The sequence below is a fragment of the Pleurodeles waltl genome, chromosome 2_2, assembly GCF_031143425.1.
Source record: "Pleurodeles waltl isolate 20211129_DDA chromosome 2_2, aPleWal1.hap1.20221129, whole genome shotgun sequence".
Classification (NCBI taxonomy): Eukaryota; Metazoa; Chordata; class Amphibia; order Caudata; family Salamandridae; genus Pleurodeles; species Pleurodeles waltl.
In genome coordinates, this window is record NC_090439.1 from 423,081,834 (window position 1) to 423,102,514 (window position 20,681).

Below are 20,681 nucleotides of genomic sequence, written 5' to 3' on the forward strand. Positions count from 1 at the left end.
GGCATATTTATACACCGTTTGCGCCGGAATTGCATCGTTTTTTTTTACGCAATTCCGACGCAAAACTAACTCCATATTTATACTTTGGCGTTAGACGCGTCTAGCGCCAAAGTCCATGGAGTTTGCGTCATTTTTTAGCGTGGACACCTACTTTGCGTTAATGAGATGCAAGGCAGGCGTTCACGTCTAAAAAATTGACTCCGAGGCATGTGCGCCGTATTTACACTCCCGGGCAAAATTCACGCCCGGGAGTGGGCCGGTCAAAAAAAATGACGTACGGCTGCTTTTGCGCCGTTTTTTAGCGCCTGGAAAAGGCAGGCGTTAAGGGACCTGTGGGCTCGGAAGGAGTCCAGAGGTGCCCTCCCATGCCCCCAGGGACACCCCCTGTCACCCTTGCCCACCCCAGGAGGACACCCAAGGCTGGAGGGACCCATTCCAGGGACATTAAGGTAAGTTCAGGTAAGTCATTTTTTTTTTTTTTTTGTGGCATAGGGGGGCCTGATTTGTGACCCCCTACATGCCACTATGCCCAATGACCATGCCCAGGGGACAGAAGTCCCCTGGGCATGGCCATTGGGCAAGGGGGCATGACTCCTGTCTTTGCTAAGACAGGAGTCATTTCTATGGGGGTTGGGAGTCGAAAAATATTGCGCAAATCGGGTTGAGGCGAAAAATTTGCCTCAACCTGACTTGCCCCATTTTTGGACGCCCAAGCCCCATATCCCCCTATGCTGGCGCTGCCTGGTGTACGTCGTTTTTTTCCACGCACACCAGGCAGCGCCACCGGCTAACGCCGGCTAACGTCATTGATTAAATATGGCACCCGCATGGCGCTTCAGAATGGCGTTAGCCGGCGCTAATTTTTTTGACGCAAAACTGCGTTAGCGCAGTTTTGCGTCAAAAAGTATAAATATGGCCCATAGTTTTGATCCACCTTCCAGTACATCTAGTAGACCTCTCTTTATATAATTTTTCACATATTGTTTCATCATTAAGTTGTGTAGCCACACAAGCACAGTCATTTCAAAGGGGTTTCCTTGCTGCTGCACGAATTGAAGAAGGCTGTCAACATGTTTATTAAAATGTTCTCTTCTCTTTCCCACAAATTTGTGGTGAGGAACAGTTTCATGATGTTCTAGTAATTTTCAATTTGTCATCTCTCTGAAAACATTGCAAATAGAAAGGACTTTGTGGTAAACTAGCTGCTGTTGAGCAGCTTATTAACTTTTATATGTCTGACCAAGAGTTCCGTTGGAGCTTTTCTATTCCAGTTTCATATCTGGAGCAACAGCATTGAACCTTCCTTGTGGGTCTTTCACCACAGAATGTCTTTGGATACATTTTCTGTAGGGGTATGGTTTTTCAACCTCCTCCTTCTTCACTCTTTCTAAATACCAAACCAATATCTCAGGTAGTTTATGCAATCAGATTCTTAAAACACAGTAATCAGTGACTCCACAGTCTTGATGTGCATCTCTCAATCACCTTCCAGATCAGCATGTATCAAGTTTTTTACTATAGCTGTAATGTGTAAAACATTTACCCAGTACATGTACATTTTTGATTTTTCTTCACATTCTTTGACAAACTCTAAAAACTTGGGATCATATTTATACCGCCGGCTTGCGTCATTCAAAAGCACCAGCCGGGCTCCAAATTTATGGAATGCCGCAAGCCAGCGCTATGCTTGGGCTACCATCAGAAAAAATGGCGTTAGCCTCACGGGGTGGCAGTAGTGGTGTAGGAGGTTTCGCTTAAAAAAATGACGCTAGGCTGGTTAGAGGCAAAAAACAATTCAGACGCCCAACCCTCCGTAGCACATGACTCCTGTCTTAGCAAAGACAGGAGTTATGCCCCCCACCTCCATGGCCATGGCACCCAGTGCCATGCAGGGGGCCCCATGTCAGGGCCCCCAATGGCACTTAGGGCCATATGTACCAAAGCATTTTCCCATTGACACAGAATGGGTAAAACCCTTTGATACATCTGGCTCTTAGAAACAGTTTTTTAAATACTTACCTTTACTTACCCTACTTATCTGGGATGGGGTCCCCCATTCTCTGGTGAGTGTGGGAGTGTTTTTGGGGCTTCGGATGGGCGCCTGTTGGCCCATTCCAGGGTGCTTGGCCATGGAAATGGGTCCACAGGTACCTTCACACCTGGTCTCACCCAGGCGTTAAATGATGGCGCTAAGCAGTCTTAGCGCCATTATTTAGGCCCGCCTTCCACCCATGCACCATTTTTGAACAGGGGATAGGAACGCCTACCTTGCTTCTCATTGACGCAAGGTGTGTACACACATCCCAAAAATTGTGTTAACTCCTATATTTTGATGCTAGGTCTAGCATCAAAATATAAATATGGGGTTAAGTTTGCACCATTTTTGCATCAAAAAACAATGACGCACAAACGGGGCAAACAGAGTATAAATATACCGCTTGGTTTTCAGGTTTTCTAATTTTGAATTGAGTGTAATGAACATTGCCTGGCTGATAAGGGGTAATACCCTGAAACCAGTCCCAGGATGCTTGTTTTCAGTCCAGGGAAGACCTGGCCTGGCAGCTCAGGCTGGACAGTTCCAATGGGGGATAGAGTCAAGCTGGGTCCAAACTGGAATGGCATGCGTAGCATAAAAATGAATGATTTAGTCCCAGATCTCTGTACTGGGGGTGAATGTTTGACATTATTCAGAATTCAGTCCATCACTTGTTCTTTTTGCAATTGTTGTTGTAAGTGGGACGGGCATGCCCCGATGTGGTTCCAATGCTCCCAATGCCACTGGATTCAAGCTTGCTTTGCTGAGGAGGGGTGATACCCTGAAAACAGTCCCAGGATGCTTGTTTCCAGTCCAGGAAAACCTGGCCTGGCAGTTTGGGCTGGACTGTTTCCATGGGGAACAGGGTCAAAACAGATTTATATGGCAGGGTCCAAATTGGAATTGCATGGGTAGCAAAACAGGATGGATTTAGGCCCAGATCAATGTACTGGGGGTGAATATTTGACATTGTTCAGCATTGCGCCCATCACTTGTTCTTTTTGCATGTGCAGAGCTTTGAAGCATCACAAAAGTTGTCATTAAGTCCAAAATCGAAATCTTTCAGGATATTTCTTAAAATGGTTCCTGCTGATTGTACTGCATCCTTATTGTGGCAGCAAGTACTTCAGGAGTCAAATCAATGACCAAGTGGGAGCCCGGGAGGGGGTTCACTTTGTCTGCAAACAGCCAGATCAGGTCTATAAAAGTATCCCAACTGCAATGCTAAGCTATAAGTACTTGTGTTCAGACTAATTTATGCAAGGACTCACTCTGCTACACCAGGTCTGTTAAAGTTGATAATCTCACAGTCTCCTTGAAGGGATTTCAAAGTGTTTGCAATCCAAATCTTCTTCTACGTTGACATCTTTTCCGTCGAGCACCACAACAGCTGAAGACATCTATGTTACAATGGAAGACTTACCCTAAACTGGTCTTGAGGTGGTCCCTTCCTTCTCCAAAGAGACCCCTATAAAGGCTGTAGCCTTCTGTTTGCTAATTTCATGGCATTCTTAAAGTCCTATGTGAGGCAAGCCAAATAAAAGGGGGGGCAGCCTGGTCTTGGTCAGGCTTGGACAGGTGCAGAAATGTCAGCCCTTGGTCCGGGTTTCTCCCGGGTGCAGCCTGCGTGCATTCCATGGCATGGGAATCTCTGAAGCACTTTATGCATATCAGCAGCAGAGATGAAAGACCTTTCTCTCGGAACAGAAACTTTGGGGTACATTTACAAGCCCATACCACCACTAGAGCGCCACTTTATGTGACGCCCCAGTGGCGCTGTGCCCTGCACCCTATTTACAAAGTGGCGTTAAACCACTTTTTCTAGCTTAATGTCACCTTGTAACTATGGGCCCCCAATGCAGTTTTCTATAGCAAAGGGGCATGCAATGGGTGTTGCTGTGGGCGTACCTAGGCAAAACCCATTCCTTTTTGACAATGTCCCAGATTAACAAGGAAATGCAAATCTGAGGCAGTGCCCAAACTAACACCACATCTGGGGTGACGTTAGCATGACGCAACAAGGAATAATACTTTTATTTCTCCTCGTTTTTGCTTTTTCTATGTGTGTTGCATTCTGCAGCAAACACAGAAGTAGCAAATCACCATTATTGATTGTTTATGTGTAGGAAGGGAAACATTCCTGCACATAGAAAATGACTCCCTGTAAAGCAGACGCCCTTACACTATGGTGCGAGGGTGCCTACATTGGCGCTATACAGCGAAACTTACCACCAGGGGAAACACAGGGGTATGCCGTATTTTTAGAAATACTGAAGTGACACAGCGCTGGGATGGCTATTTCGGCGCAGCGCCGCTCAATGCCACTCCCTTGTAAATATGCCACAAAGTGCTGCCTTGGACTACTAGGACGTTCCCTTGGTCTACAACAACAGGATCGCTGTCATTCTCCAATCTTGATATTCAACCGAGTCACTACAAGATGAGCACCAGAATTCCATTGCCCATTATTATTGTAATGTAAGTGATTCAACATCATTTCACTGAGTTTCCTGTAAAACAACAAGTTTGGAGTTAAGCATAGACAATTGGGAAAGTACATTTTGCCTTTTAACGAAGCTGTAAAAATGGAACTGGAGACAAAATATCACAAATAACATAGAGCATGACTGAGGTGACATAATAATATCATATGACATATGAGCACTCATATAATAGAAATAAAAAAGAAAGAGGACAGAAAGAACATAGGGAATGTAAAAAAGTAGAAGAAGAGGCAGATTAAGGATAGAAATCCAGTTCTGAGAAGAAGAGCATTGAAAAGTAGCATGGAACGTGTCAATGCGATTACAAGGACAACAGCAGAGGGAAGAAACATAAAAATATGTAGTAAAAGCCACATATATTTATGTATAAGAGAATTAAGAAATGAAGTAGAACAAGTGCAAATCAAAGTTTTTAAGATTTCTGAACATTAGTGTTCATAACATGAGGTATGGTAGTTTGACTATAACAGGATCGTCAAAAGATCTTGTGGATCCTTCATACGTTTTTTGACAGAGGCAAGAGTGAAGGATGCTATAGCGGATGTTCAACTGCCTCATTTGAGGTTGTGGGGCAAGGAACTTCATCCACCTGGCATTAATCATTAATCACAATAGAGATGTTTTGAGAAATTAATATATTGTGTCCTGACCAGACAAGATGACGTTTTTCCCTAGAGGCTTTCAAGACACATAGGAGGTCTGTGAAATCAAGGAATAGCATAATGATTCCTCTAGATTTAGAAGAGTGAGGATAAGGACAACCCTGACAATGTGCTCATTGACTATTAAGAGGAGTAGTATCAGGAAGTCCAAGAAGATCTGAGAGGAATTTCTTCAGGAATTCAAGCAGATCAGGACCTTCAAAGGCTTCTGGCAGACCATTTAGGGGAAGCTTAATTTGTCTGTTCCTGGTTTCAAGATCCTCAGTATGCAGTTTAAGTTTTACCATTCCTTGTTCAAGCAAGTGAATCTTAGTAGCCATATCCTGAAGAGAACTAACCTGTTGCTCCTTTTCATCCATTTTACTCACCATAATGATCCGGAGGACCTTTATTTTTGAGGTTTTTTATTAGCAGCACACATACATTTAGTCCTTTACCTAATTAAGGATGGTATCTGAAACTGGATTATGGGAGGACATAATAGGTGAATGAGGATCATTCTTCGACCGTTTAGGCTTAATGCCAGAGGAGATGGCTTTAGCAGACGCAAAGATATCACTGGCCTATTTGACATAATGTGCAGGACGATAAGGAACCTTCTGAAAGGATTTTATCCTGCCCATTCAAGAAAATAGTGACTCACATGAAATGAGAGGGCAGGAGGATGCAGTGCATCAACCTCTAAAAATAGAAAGCAGTAGTAAAGCAGTATTATATTATCTTCTGGGCTTTACAGGTAAATGGAAAGTAGATTCATATATACAAATTATATGCATGCCCCAGAACAACGTTGAGTCAAATTTCTCAAAGTTCTGGATGATAAATGTAAATTATAGTGTGAGGTAAATGGGAAAGGAGAAGCAGAAGAGACACACAGAATTTTCTTTTCGTGTTAGAAATAGTCTGAAGATAGATAGCAGCACTCAGAATGAGGATTTTAGAGGTGTTAATTAGTACCAAAAACGAAATGCAAGCAGCACACTGACAAAAAGACAGCCACCTGCAAGTCACCAGAAGTTGCCACCATGGCATGGGGCAAGAAGTAGACTACTGTAAGGTTGAGTTAGTGAAGAGGTTTGGTAAAGCCAAAGGGCATGTTCAAAAGAGATGTACTTTGTGAGAAAAGTGACTGTCTCCCTACGGGGATGTGAGTGGGAGTGGCACACTGACAAAATGGTAGCTGCCAGTAAATCACTGAACTCACCACTGTGGCACTGGAAGATGTCATAGGCTTCCGGGAGGGCATCCACAAGATTGTTGTGCTGTGGAGAGAAAGAGAAGCCTGAAGACATGTTTAAAGAAAATGTTTGCAGGTTAGAAGTGGCTTTCTCTAGTATATGACCTTCGCATCATGTCGGAGGTCAAGTGTCTACAGCCAGCAAGTAAGCTGCACCCCAGTCCTCTGTGCTTTAAATATGTTCATCAATTTCCCCAAAAATGCCTTTGTATACAATGACACCGAATTTCATGTCTATATTTTATCTATCAACCGTCAATGTACTCAGGTGAGTCACCCCATGAATCTAATAGTGCTTGTTGAAAACACTTACAAAAAGCTTAACAATCACAATAAAGACAAATAGAATCATATTGAAAAGTTTAAAACATTTGCCTTGCCATTGACCTAAAAAATATTATACAGACACACACACCTTGAAGCTTCTTCCAGGAATGCTACCCTGTTTCCAGAAAAATGCAAATTGATTCTTGAGCTGGAAACAAACTAACACCTACAATAATAGCAGGTTAAAAATTGATGCAAATGTATGTGATGTTCAGTGCAATGGAGGTGATGTTGGTCTTTTTTTGCCCATCATGGTATATTTATTTAGAGATGTAAAGACAGCACATCTAGATACAAATTATTGGAGCACTGCAGGATTAAACAATCAAAGAATCCAGGAAGGGATTCAGGAGAATACCAGGAAGGACATAAGAATTACTAGTTTGGGTCCATCATCTTCACAAGTCCATGAACTTTAGGTGTTTCTTGAAGAAGAACATCTTCAGTTACTTCCCTCTGAAAAGGAGAGAAGGAGCTTGCCTCATTTGGGTAAAGAGTGTGTTTCAGATACTAGGTGAATGCAAGACAAAGCTTGCCATTTTGGATTCTTCCTTCTGCACATAATCTCTTGAGTATAAAGACATTCATAATTCCCACACTTCCAGGTTGGCTTTTCCTCTGGAAATCATCTTCTACACACTGTAGGAAGGCCTGTGTCTTGCTTTCAACACTGAGTGAGAAAGTTATTGGTTGTGCAACCAGACTAGCCACATAACTATACAGTGGGCTCAATGATTAAGATCAGTTTTCAAATGGAAATATGACTCACTGGGACAGGCTACTGCCATCTTGGTATTTACATCAGTAGTTCTTTATGGATCTCCTGTTGTGAATAAAGTCTCAGGGAGCTGGGGTTAGATCACATTGCTGGGAACTATTGAGTGGGCAGATGATGGACCAATGTAGAATGGTTTATGTACCAGTGTCTAAATAGCTCATAGCATTTAGCAACTCATGCTTAGCCCACTTCTCCTCAATTAGAGCTTTGCCATCTCTAGTGCTACAAGGAGGAAAATATTCTGCTTCTTGTACTGGAACCTCTGCATATTGGCAATAGTTTGAGAATGGTGGACAATGGTCTCTTGAAGATGCTGGAGTCTTTGTCTGCTGTGAGAAGTTTGCAACCTATTGGGAAACATGTATTTTGAGCCTGGAGCACTGGGAGCTGGAATGGCTTGTAGCAGAAGGCTCCTGCTATATATTGTAGGCTATCCCTTTAACCTGGTGAAGTGCAATGATTGTTGATGTGGCTTCTGGCTAGATTGTCAAACACCCTGCATCTAGCCTGATGTTGAAAAGGTTTGCTATCAAAAATCCTGAAAACAGAACATAAATTCAGGAAATAGTGCAACATCACCAGAGAGGGACACAATGTATCAGTAAGGTTAAGTGATTTTTCGAAGCACTACTGTCCTCTGTGAGGACTGATTGTTTCAATTGGATGTTTATGATGAATGCCTGTCATCTAGTGGGCATTTCTTCCTAAAGGTCATTTGTTTTCCTAAAATATCGTACTTTTTTCTTTCATCCGTTTACCACATTGCTTACAGAATGTAATCAAATAAACATATATTTCATTGTGTCTTGTGAATGATTTGTATTCAAATTTATACTGTATGAACTCAAATAGGTTAAGTAAAAATGGCCCCACCATTAACTATGCTCCACCTCTTTCGCGTTGTCTTAATTTTAGGTGGCCTTATATAATTACCTTTTTTCTTTTCTTGAATGTATCTTGAGTAGGACCTTTGGGTTCTTTTTTTTTCTTTTACATGTGAATGGTTTTATGACTTATTCACCACACTAAAGTTTGTCAAAGACATAGCATGTTTTTATTGCATACCAGTAGAGCAATTCATGCCAGTTTTTCCAGTTTAGACATACATTGAAGTAATTTGCAGCCTATGAAAGATTTAAACTCACAATTCATCTGTGGCTGCCAGGATTCATCTGTGGCTGCCAGGAGAGAGTGAGATAGAAGGTAAAAAAAAAAAAAAGAAAAAAGTGTGGCCATCTAGAAGAGAAATACACTTACTGAAAAATATTTTTATTTAGGAAATGCCAACCCTCTTTCTCCCTCCCACCATGTTCATTAGAGAAAATGGAAGCACATTAAACCCTTCAGAAGTCTCAATGAAACATACAATTAATAAAATCCTTAACTCAGAAGCCCTCTAGTTCTTTGCAGACAACTAAAACATATATCCAGTCACTGAAAGATCATTTATCAAGGAAATGCCCCTCTCTTTCTCCCTCCCATCATGATCACTGATAACATGGAAGCAACACAACATAAATTCAAGAAAATCCTTTAATCAGCAGAAATCAGGGGCCAGATGTAGCAAGATACGATTTTGCGAGTCGGAAATTGCGAGTCGCAAAATCGTATGCAGAATGGTGTCTCAGACACCTTCTGCGAATCACAAGGGGGTCGCAGTTTGTGACCCCCTTGCAATTCCCTGCACTAACAGGGATGGTGGCCTGCTGGAGACAGCAGACCTCCATGTCTGTGACTGCTTTTTCAATAAAGCAGTTTTCTTTTGTATTGCAGCCCGTTTTCCTTAAAGGAAAACGAGTTGCAATACAAAATAAAAAATGAAACCATTTGGTTTCATTTTTTCAGAGTAGGCAGTGGTCCATTGGACCGATGCCTGCTATGAAAAAATATTTTTGGCGACATTCACAAAGGGGAAGGGGTCCCATAGGGACCCCTTTTCTTTTTGCGAATGAGTCAGCACCCACTTGACATGGGTGCTAACTGCGAATTGCTTTGCGACCGCGTTCACGGTCACAAAGCAATTCTGCATTGCGGTGCGAATCGTAAATAGGAAGGGAACACCCCTTCCTATTTGCAAGTCGCATTCCCATTGTGCGAGTCGGTACTGACTCCCAAAATGGAAATGTGCATTGCGATGCACTTTTTGCATGGGGCAAACTGCGACTTTTGCAGTTTGCGCCATGCAAAACGATTTCTACATCTGGCCCCTAGTTCTTTGCAGCCTTTCTAATACTCTCCATAAACTATTTTGTAATCTCCGTATGGAAAATTGTGTGCCTTCTTTTGGTCTGCAATTATCCAAGAGCACTAGATCCAAGTTTCTCCAATTTCCAATGTTTCCAAAGTTTGTGCTCCATCTCTGATTGCTCAGTTTTTCTAGTTAAGGTTTATGAGCTCATACAGAGAACCATGAACCATGAACATTTAGTGATTCCTAAGGTAAGTTATGAACATCAAATATCAGGGATATTGTCTCAGAGAGTACCTTCACAAATAGTACGATTACACATGCCCCAGAGACTTATTATTAGCACCCAATAACATTTGACACCCATGATTCTGATATTGTGTGGTGTGCTATATATGACATTTTCTCAGATTGTTTTCAGAAATTGGGTATAGCATGTGTTTTAATGCTTATTGCAAGTTCTGATAATCACTGACCCATGTCCCCTGTTAAATTCTGTCACGTTTGATCCGCTGATATTTAATGAGAAGTTAAACCTTGTCCCTCCTGGCAGTTACCGGGTGTGGTAAAGATTGCACCAAATTGCATAAGACTCATAGGGGGTGATTCTAACTTTGGCGGGCGGCGGAGGCCGCCTGCCAAAGTTGCCCCAACAGAATACCGCTACGCGGTCAGAAGACCGCCGCGGTTATTCTGTGTTTCCCGCTGGGCTGGCGGGCGACCGCCAGAAGGCCGCCCGCCAGCCCAGCGGGAAACCCCTTCCCACGAGGAAGCCGGCTCCGAATGGAGCCGGCGGAATGGGAAGGGTGCGACGGGTGCAGTAGCACCCGTCGCGGTTTTCAGTGTCTGCATGGCAGACACTGAAAATCTTTTAGGGGCCCTCTTACGGGGGCCCCACGACACCCCTCACCGCCATCCTGTTCCTGGCGGTCAAAACCGCCAGGAACAGGATGGCGGTGAGGGGGTCGGAATCCCCATGGCGGCGCAGCAAGCTGCGCCGCCATGGAGGATTCCTCAGGGCAGCGGAAAACCGGCGGGAGACCGCCGGTTTTCCGTTTCTGACCGCAGCCATACCGACGCGGTTAGAATGCCCTTGGGAGCACCGCCAGCCTGTTGGCGGTGCTCCCGCGGTCGTTGACCCTGGCGGTCAATGACCGCCAGGGTCAGAATGACCCCCATAATTTCTCAACTCTGTGGAAACATGGGATGCTGCCACCCAAATATTCTGAGATTAACAACTCCTAATACATTAACAATATCCAATGACATTTCTTCAATTTGAATAATGGAATGTATTGTGCAGTTTTGAAATCCTTTTTTTACTCTCACACTGCTGTCAGTCTAACACTTTGATGTCTATGTTGTTTACTTCATTTATTTTACCATGTAGAGGAAACAGTATGTACTATTTGCTTTCAATTTACATGTATTATTCCATGACAATTTATTTAACCCCTAAAACTATTAGGTATTGAAATGAAGTGGTCAAGATTCGGGTGGTATCCTATATGGTTTTGGTAAATGTCTTACATTGTGCATTTAACAAATACCGGTTAACAGTCAAGTTGAAGATACTAGTCACCATATTTTGACAGTTGCCAGTTCCAGATGGTTACCTCAGTTTTATCAGTCAGCTTGCAGCCTAGGGTTCTGCAAAGCAAGTCTGACCTGAAACTTCTCTCTAGGTTATTTCATGTGATTTTCTTACCATCATAAGGGATTGTTTACTTAACATTTTATTCATGAAAACGGGTATTTTAAACATTATTTGTATACCACTAGTTATCAATGCAACTCATTTATAGTCAGGAAGATGAGGTTAGTGTTTGAGCTTGTGAACCAACCTTGATGCAAAGTTTTGTAATTTGTGCATAATGGAATGACTAGATGTAAGACATAAAAACTGTTCTTTCTTTCATAACAATTCCTTCCCTATTTTGACTCCAGAAATTGATTTTAGCTAAAGACCCTATGTGATGGTTACAGATTCTTGGATTCGATTGATGTGCATTTCTATCTTTACTTTTGTCTTCATCTAGACTGTGTTGTTCTCAACTCTCAGCTGTTTGTATTTGTACTGGAGTGTTGATCAACACTTAGATACAAATAAAATGAGTTCCTCAACATTCGCCTGGCAATTTTTAGCTGTCCCATAGTAGTCGGTAATGTGTGAATCCTACTTGATATAGTTCTTGAGTCTAGGTAGCTTTAAAGGCCATGGTCCTGATTCACAAAGGTATCTTGAATAAGTTTACACTTCAGAGAAAATGTATTACTTTCGGTATTCAGAAATGTGTAAACTTACTGCAAAAATGTAATTTGCTTATCTTCAAACTCTGGGTGTAGCAATTGGCTTACAGTCATGGGTGTGGGTGATGTCCCTTCATAAAGCCCTCCATTACCCTTTTTGAACGTGTCTTAGACTTTCCAAATCCAATCCCCTTTTTTAGTAGGTTTGCCCCTTCTTTAAACCACTCCCTGTGTCCGTCTGATATTTATTACTGAAATTTGCAGTTTGGTGGAGAACTCTACACACATAAGCAAAGGTTATGTGAAAGCCTAAAACTCTACGCATACTTTGTGAATTGTCATTTCTGGTACTTAATGTAGTACTACAACACATACTAAAAAGTGCACTTCATGAATTAGGCCTGGAATCTTCCCAGGATGTGTGAATCACAATTTTAAACTTGTATTGTTGTTTTGGACAAAAAGCAAACTCTTTCTCAAAGACATGTTTTTTGTCCTGATTTGTTGCATATATCATATTGTGGTGATGATATTGAGGTACTATCAATTTTGGAACCCTCTGATAAAGATATCAATATTCTCTTCCTGCTCTTCATTAAAATTATTAAGTGCATGTGAAACTCATATTTATTGTTGCAACGTCAAGGTGCTGTTTGTTCCAATTGTGTTTGAAATGCTATGCTACCTTCAATAACAGTCTTTTTCTATGACACCTCTAACGTGGCTCGGGAGATCAGGTAATCTGCAGTCCTCAGTAAAATATTCAAGTTTTCATATTTCATATGGTTTTCACGGTTTAAATACGATCTGTGAAGGCTCCATTGAAACTCATTTGTGTGCCTTGACTAATTGCTTACATGGTGCACCAATATTTTTACACTGAGAAAGTGGGTACTTGACAGGCACACTCCATCTCATACAATATGCTAAATCGTTCAATTTGCTATCTACTAAGGTAACATTATTCGCTCTGAAGGCACATGTACAGAGCTGTGATCATCCATACATACACATTTCACATTTCAAGAGGCTAAAGTCATTTACCTCTGCCAAACAATGGAGGGATTAAGGCACCCCCAGTGGTTAAAATGAATGCAGCCTTACCTCTCCTGAAGTAACTTGCTCCATGCTGTCCCCTCTAACAATGCACCCCCCTTCCTTTTGTCTCATAATTCCCCGTTCCCCCAATCACACAAATACAAGATCTCATCAGTTGGCACATTTTGTACAATAGTCATAGTGATACAAGACCAAATGAATATACAGTGTGCTTGCTCTGCTCTGTATCAATTCACTTATCTGGCTTAAAAATTGCAACATGTTTTTTTTGGGACAAAATGCCAGTATTCTCAGTGTCAATCCAGTGACGGTGGGATAAGATTCTGTCTGCTCAACACAAAGGGGTTACAGGGAGCTATGGGTCTCGGGTCCGACATGTATTATTTATTACATAGAGAGAGCATCCTAGTGATAGAACAGCAAAACCAGTGTCTCCCTTCGACAGGGAAGGATGTCTACAGACATCTGCCTTTTGACATCATCTAATTCTGACAGCATCATTGAGTTCTGGGGTGAGCCGAAGACCTTCTTGAACTAATATCACAAAAGACGGAATTTTGGCAATGCTCATGAATGCTATTATTCTGCAAAACCTTAGAATTACTTCTTAGTAAGTGGCTACATTGCTACTAATTTTATACATATACATTCCCTTGTGTGTTTTATTGAAATTACATCATAAAATATGGCAACACTAGTAAAATGGCCTATTGGTATTTTCTTATAGGAAGTGATTCTTGACAAAGGTAAATGACAATTACAAGGACAAGGACTACCTTTATGGCAAACCAAAAATGTATTGAATGATATATGATATAATCATGGAGCTTAACAGTGATATCATTTGTACAGTTTGATCAAGCTGTGGCCCCAAATTATTATGCTTTTTCATAATATTTGTCAATAAAGAAAAATTAACATCACTTACTCTATGATTTTCATTTTGTTTTTTTTGTTTCTATCTCTCAGGTGATTCAGACAATAAGTGCTGTGGACAAAGACGAACCAGTGGAAGGACATAGATTTTACTTCAGGGGCGTTGCAGAAGCTAGAAACAATTCTAATTTCACCATTAGAGATAATAAAGGTGGTAGATTTAATGTATTGTACAAACATGTTTCTTATTTCAAACTTGTATAAAGATCATACATCAAAACTTTTAAAAAGTAACACCTAGGCTTAAATGTTTCTTAAGAAAAATATACAGTGTAAATAATGATGAAATAAATTACTAAATTTTGAATCATATGGAAGAACTTAACCCCTTAGCTGCTATGCCTCCCTCCCTCCCCTCCCCCCACTTAGTGCTGAGCCCTTTTTTGGCTATTTGGGGTAGTTTGCGCTTAGGCCTTCATAACTTTTTGTCCAAAAAAGCTATCCAGGCCAAATTTGCGTCCTTTTTTTCCAACATCCTAGGAATTCTAAAGCTACCCAGAGTTTGTGGTTTCCCCTGGAGGAGACCAAGACATTGGCCAAAAATCTTGTTTAGGAAAGTTGATTCAAAGTTACAATTACTTGTGTTTGATAAATATTTAATTGTTGGAGCTGAGATCCATTGCATATTTTTCCCAAATGTCTTGCCTTCCATCCTCCTGTTTTTGCTGACTGTGTGTTTTCTGGCTATGTGTCCTGCTAACCAGTGCTAAAGCGCTTGTGGTCAATCCCTTAAACTTTCAATACTACTACAAGGCCTGCCTCTCCTTTAGGATAACAGTGGATTGACTTATTACATTCAATAAGTGATAACTTTCAATTGGGAGCAGGGAGAAATGCTGAGTTTGGTTTCTAAATAATTGTAATTTAAAACTCACCTTAATGGTAAATTTGGATTTTAAGTCAGAGTTCTAAAAATGCCAGTTTTCGAAAGTTAACATTTTCAGCTTTCAACCATTTGGTGCCTACAGCCTGTATCCAGGGTCACATGCCTAGGTGTAGCTGACAGTTGGGTTTTGTGCATTGCTTTCAGACAGTGAGCAAAGGAGAATAGTTTTTGGCAGGATAGGCCATCTATGACTTGATGAGGGAGAGAAGCTACTACCTATCATAATTGCACATCACAAAGACTCTTCCCAAACACGCTCACAGATGGTTTAACACCAGCCTTATGTGACTCCAGACAAGCTGGGGCCAAGGCAATGAGGCAGGATATTCCAAGCACCTCTAACGGTAGACACCTACAGAAACTTCTCCTATTTCCAAGTCAGCAGTAGGAATAAATAATGGACCCTCAGAGTCAACTGTTCAATTTATCTCTGAAGTTCTGGAAGACTCAAAAGGACTGTTGTGCTGCTCTGCAAGAACGACTGCAAATCGGTTGCCTTGCCACCCTTCTGCTTTGCTGTTTGAGTGAAAGGACTGAACGTGAATCTTAAACCAAAGACCATCAGAGTAACTCCAAGGGTTATCTGGCTGGCCTCCTAATCAAAAAATCAGACAGAAATGGCTCCTACCGTCTTGAACCCACAACCTGGATTCTGTCTGCTGTGCGCCCTACTCTCTAAAAGGTGCCACCCAAGTGCTTGACCCTTGAAAGTGAGTCTGAAGGTGCTCTGCCAGCCCAGATGGTGTTGGAAATGTCACAGTGTGACGCATGTCCTCATAACCTCACTTTGAAACTGATGTAGCGTGATGCATCCCAAACACTAAACCTCACATCACAGCCCGCAGTCTCCTTGGAAGCACCATGCCGGGACATATTCTCAACACAAGACTCTGCGTAGCAGCCCTGCAGCTTCTTTGGAACTGCTGGTGCACAATTCTACTTCAACAGAGGACTTCTCATCACAAGTCGCTCATTGAAAGCAACCTTGATGATGACACTGGATTTTGCACCACAGCCTAGCAGCTTCTTAGAACCGCTGCTGTGTGATGCATCTTCAACACTGGATCTTGCAACACTCCACAACCAGGATTTAAGGTACTTTTTTCAGTGGACCTAACTTGCTGCTTGTATCCAGCCTGCAACCCGGCTTGAACTTGTGACTTTCTCCTGGTCCGGCACGACCAGATAACTACATTTGGCATTTTCTGCCTCTAGACGCTATTTCATTTAAATCTTTAAAACTGCATATCATTGATTCTAGTGATTGGATATTTGTAGTTTTTATCTCAAATACTGTATTGAAATATACTATGCTTTTTGACATTGGCATATGATTTTTATTATACTGTCTTTTCATTTTATTACTGTTTGAAGTGCTGCATAAATACTTTACATATTGATTCTAAGCTAGGCCCGACTGCTTTGTGTCAAGCTATAACAGGGTTAAGCAGAGGATGATTTTGGGCTTGCTTGTGTTACACCATGATGGGGATTGTGGTTCCTTCTTGAGTAGGGGTTCACCCCCATCAACCAGTAACACATATTCCTACAATTGTTATCACTGGCATGATTTATGTTGGTACTGTGGCATTTACTTTCAAATACTTATGTAAATGATACATATTGGTGACACTGGACAATCCCATTTTAATGCATTGATTATTTCATTGAATAAACACATTATCATAGCATGACATGTTACATGCATTGACATTTAGTTACAATAATGGGATCCACTGAGGGTTTTGAATAGTATCATGCATGATGCATTCTGATGACATGCGTATCAGACGTGACGATGCATCAGAGGCAGATCCCTGTTATTTCCGCAACTAGGACGCCTGCCTTTTTCTTTCTAGTTAAGCAAAGAGAGAGTGTTGAGCAGAGAATCCTTGTACATGACAGGTTATCCTGGATTACAGCAATCTTTGCATTAATGCCTTGGACAGACGAGTAATTGTTTACTGATACTAATCATAGAAGGATCTTCCATAGACAACATAGGGGCTCCATACCAACTCATTACTTTTGCAGAAAAATGAACATCATTATAAGATAAAAAATATCTGTTTTAGTACACCGATTAAGTACCTGCATAGACTTTGCAGCACACTTCCATATTCAGAAATAGTATCTGGGGAGACCAATTGGAGCTATACTCAGCTCCAAACATTGGCTAGGGGTGGGAACCTTTACTTCAAAGTTCAGATGGTTGACCTCAGAGGGCAAGAACAATGTTGGAAAATGGGGGAGATCTGCACCACTGGGTCATTATTTGCCATTTTGTATTGATTCAGCATGAACTCAAGGATAAATTTGATGCCTCAAAGCCTATACCAAGAGAAGGCTAGGCATTACCTTGCTAAACATTTGGAAGTGGCATCCTGGAAATTTTATTAGCATTGACTAGATCTCTCAAGAAAAAGTGTCATGGAGTTGCCCCTATAAAATCTGTATATTGAGCCACTTCAAAAAAGACTGTCAGAAATAGACATTGAAAAAAAGCTCTGCTTTTACCAGTAAATAATTCCTGACTACCAATAACAGTCTTTTGTCCTTTGGAGAGATTTGTCCATTGCTCTTTTTGAACTTATGCCTTCGAAATATTGGTCCAGAACTGATGGTAACTGTCCCCTGTCAACCCAGGGGCTCCAATGAAGTCTGCTTCTTGTTGTGGACTTTCTCTCCTGCTTGCCTGGAAGAAATCCAATTACCACTTAGCAGTATGCGTGGAGCCAGAATCTAACTTATGGAAAACACCTTGCAACAGAAAAAAGGGATCTGGCATCTGAGGAGCTAGCCCAAGTGATTTGAGGGCTTTTCTTCAAGTTGTCTAGGCTCTATCATCTTGTCAAAGAGGCGGACCACCTTCCAAGTATTAAATCAGGTCCTCAGTGTTCCTAGCTAAGACATATGTAGAGAACTTAAAGGGGTACAAACTATCAACTTATATCCTACTGCAATCGCTTCAGTGTCAGCTACAGAAGGTGTTTTGTTTCTGAACAAAAGCAAAGAAGATTTTTTTTACTTATTATTTCACATTTCCAAGAAGATAACATTCATATCGTTTTGCAAGTCTTTCTCTTACGTAGTTTTTGTTTACGCTATAGCATTGCGTATCTACTTTTCTTCATCTTTGAAATATATTTCTTGGTAAATGATTGTTCTTTCAGTAAACTTTGGATGTTTCTTTCTTAGGCAGAAGGTTTGGCTACACAAAAAAAATACGTTTTTTCACAGAATGACATTGCAGATGTAACCAAGCTAACTAGAGTGAGCAAATGGCCCCTCCCTAAAACCAGCTAACCTTTGTGTGTCTAATTATCTGGATATGCGGGCAGCTGAGTCTCAGTTCATATCAAGACTGTGCTCTGTCTTCCCTGCATCACCCACATTTAAATTGTTTATATGGTCAGGTTTAACTCTCTTTGCCTGATGTACTTTATATGGTTTATTTATAAATAGGATGTCTTTTTAAAATGCCAATGTCTTTGTCTTCATGGTGAATGTTCTTCTACAGTTGGAAAAAAACGCGTAGACTTGTAGATTACTCAACAGTTGTCATCAAATTGTTATGAGCCTTTAATAACTAGTAGTCTGTATTTTTTTCATCTTAGATAACACAGCTTCAGTACTAACCAACCGAGACGGCTTCAGTTATAATGAGCAACACACATTTTTCCTGCTTGTTATAATAATGGACAATGGAAATCCTCCACTCAGCAGCACCAATACTCTAACAATCAGTGTCTGTGACTGTGACGTGGATGGTAATGAACAATCGTGTCATCGAGGAAAATCCTTCTTTTCTGTGGGTTTCAACACTGGAGTCTTAGTTGCTATCTTGGGGTGTCTTTTCATGTCATTAGGTAAGAAAATCATACTAAAATGCAATTTCAACTTTTTAAGCTTATGATGCGCTATTGTGATTTGAAACTGTGCATCCATTGCAGAGAAGAGTTTGAGGCATGCATTTTCAAAGAGGAACAGTGCATTTTCTGCCATGGGAATGTGCAACACATCATGGGTTATTGCTCAAATGCAAATTAGTGTAGGTCGTCGGGTAATGCAGGTATTACTTTATTTGCTTTATTTAACTCAGTTGTTAATTGCCTTCCTTAAAGCTACGGTATACAATCATTGTTGCTTAAAGAAAATGTATTTCTCAGACATATTTTTAAAAATACCAATTATCAAGTATGTTTTGGTAATGCGTAACAAGGTTGTTCCTCCAGTAAAGAACTCTTTCTTTCGTCTGTCAGAAAGACTAAGCAGTTCTTTTCAGTTGATTAGTGGGCTATTCTCAGCAACCTATATCAAAATGTGTCCCTCATTTACTTTTGTATTATACATCTAATCAAACGTTTTGTGTACAAGTCAGGCTTACTCCGCCATGGAAAAAGCAGCAAATGACACCTCTTTTCAACAAAATTACTATAATTAGGATGCATATGTTGATATTTTCTTGGTTCCTGTCTTCTCCTTTTGGGGATGCACTTCCTGATCTGGATTCAAGCTTATGAATGAAAGAAGGAATATCTCTAATTCTCCAACATAACTATCTTTATTGAGTTAATGGATAACTCACCCACTCCCACACCAAACAAGGAAAATGTCCTCTGGAGAAAAGCATTTGAGATCCTGTTTAAAGCTTTCTGCAAAAGAAATTTTGGTGTTAATTGTCCATGCAATTCATTCTGGGCTACAAGGGGTGCATTTCATACAGTATAATTTCACTTTAGTACCTCTTCTAAGTTTCACTTTAAAATGTAATGAATATAGTACCCCTGCTGTACTTTATAAGGATATTGCAAGTCACAGTTCCAGAAGCATATAGAGGAGGGAGACTGAAGACCGAGTTCCTGTATGAGGATATAGACATTTGAGGAGACTTGCAATATCGTTATCATATACGGTGGGGGTACTTTTTTTCAAAATAGATGGTCACCCAATCGCCTTTACTACAAGTCACTTAAAACTTTGGTGCATAGCTCCTTCATATAAATAAATAAATCTTTGTAAAGCACAGCAAATCACCCGTGAGGTTCTCGAGGAGCTGAATTGTAGGTACTTGGGTAGATTAAGTGGTTTGGCCAGAATCACAGGATATTAAGCAGACCCCGAGACTCAAACCTGGTTGCTCCAGCTCCAAAGTCATTATAAGGAAGAGAGAGCATGTTTGCAAACATTAAGAATAAAGATAAAATCTCTAGTTCCAATTCAAAAAAGCTGTTAGATATTTGTTACAAAAAGATATTTGTAGCAGGTTTAGAAAAGAGTTTGCACAATACATTGGTAACAAGACAAGTTTCCTGGTATATAAATAAGAAATGCATTGTTTTACAAGTGTACTTATGTAATGAGCTAGATGCATTTTAACTATCTGCTCATACATATTAGTATGCTTCATTAAATATAGACTAATGATTTGTAAGTCACCCACAATAAACTCCTTATTAAGCTCCTCTGGAAACACCACTATAGGGAATACAGATAATACAGGAAGAGGAGAAATTCTGTGGATTGTAGGTTTTTGCAGAACACAGTAACGACTCCTATTTGCTTTTTCCTTGGTATCTCACCAGGAGACTACCTGCTTGAAATCTCAGGATTAAACACCATGGCAAATCCATATGTGCTTGTAGTTGCATTTCCGCTCCCAGTTGAATTGTCAGGCTACTCGTAATGAGAGCATTAAAATCTGTGTAGCCCAGTCTGATCCGAAGTTGTCCTAAGACTTAGACTTAGTACCAATGTGCGTCACTTACCCTTTTTCTGTCAATGTGCAAGACACATTGAGATACTTTTACCTGGAGACT

General features: G+C 40.9%; 1 protein-coding gene across 2 annotated transcripts in view; it reads left to right on the forward strand.

The window, feature by feature from the left end:
- The window catches only part of LOC138282394 (cadherin-7-like), a 1,442,915-nt gene that overhangs the window by 1,187,437 nt on the left and 234,797 nt on the right, over nt 1–20,681 (forward strand). For both annotated transcript variants that reach the window (XM_069219909.1, XM_069219908.1), the window contains exons 10-11: nt 14,010–14,127; nt 18,480–18,731. In XM_069219909.1, coding sequence (XP_069076010.1) covers nt 14,010–14,127; nt 18,480–18,731 — 370 coding nt within the window. The remainder of the gene's footprint in view (nt 1–14,009; nt 14,128–18,479; nt 18,732–20,681) is intronic.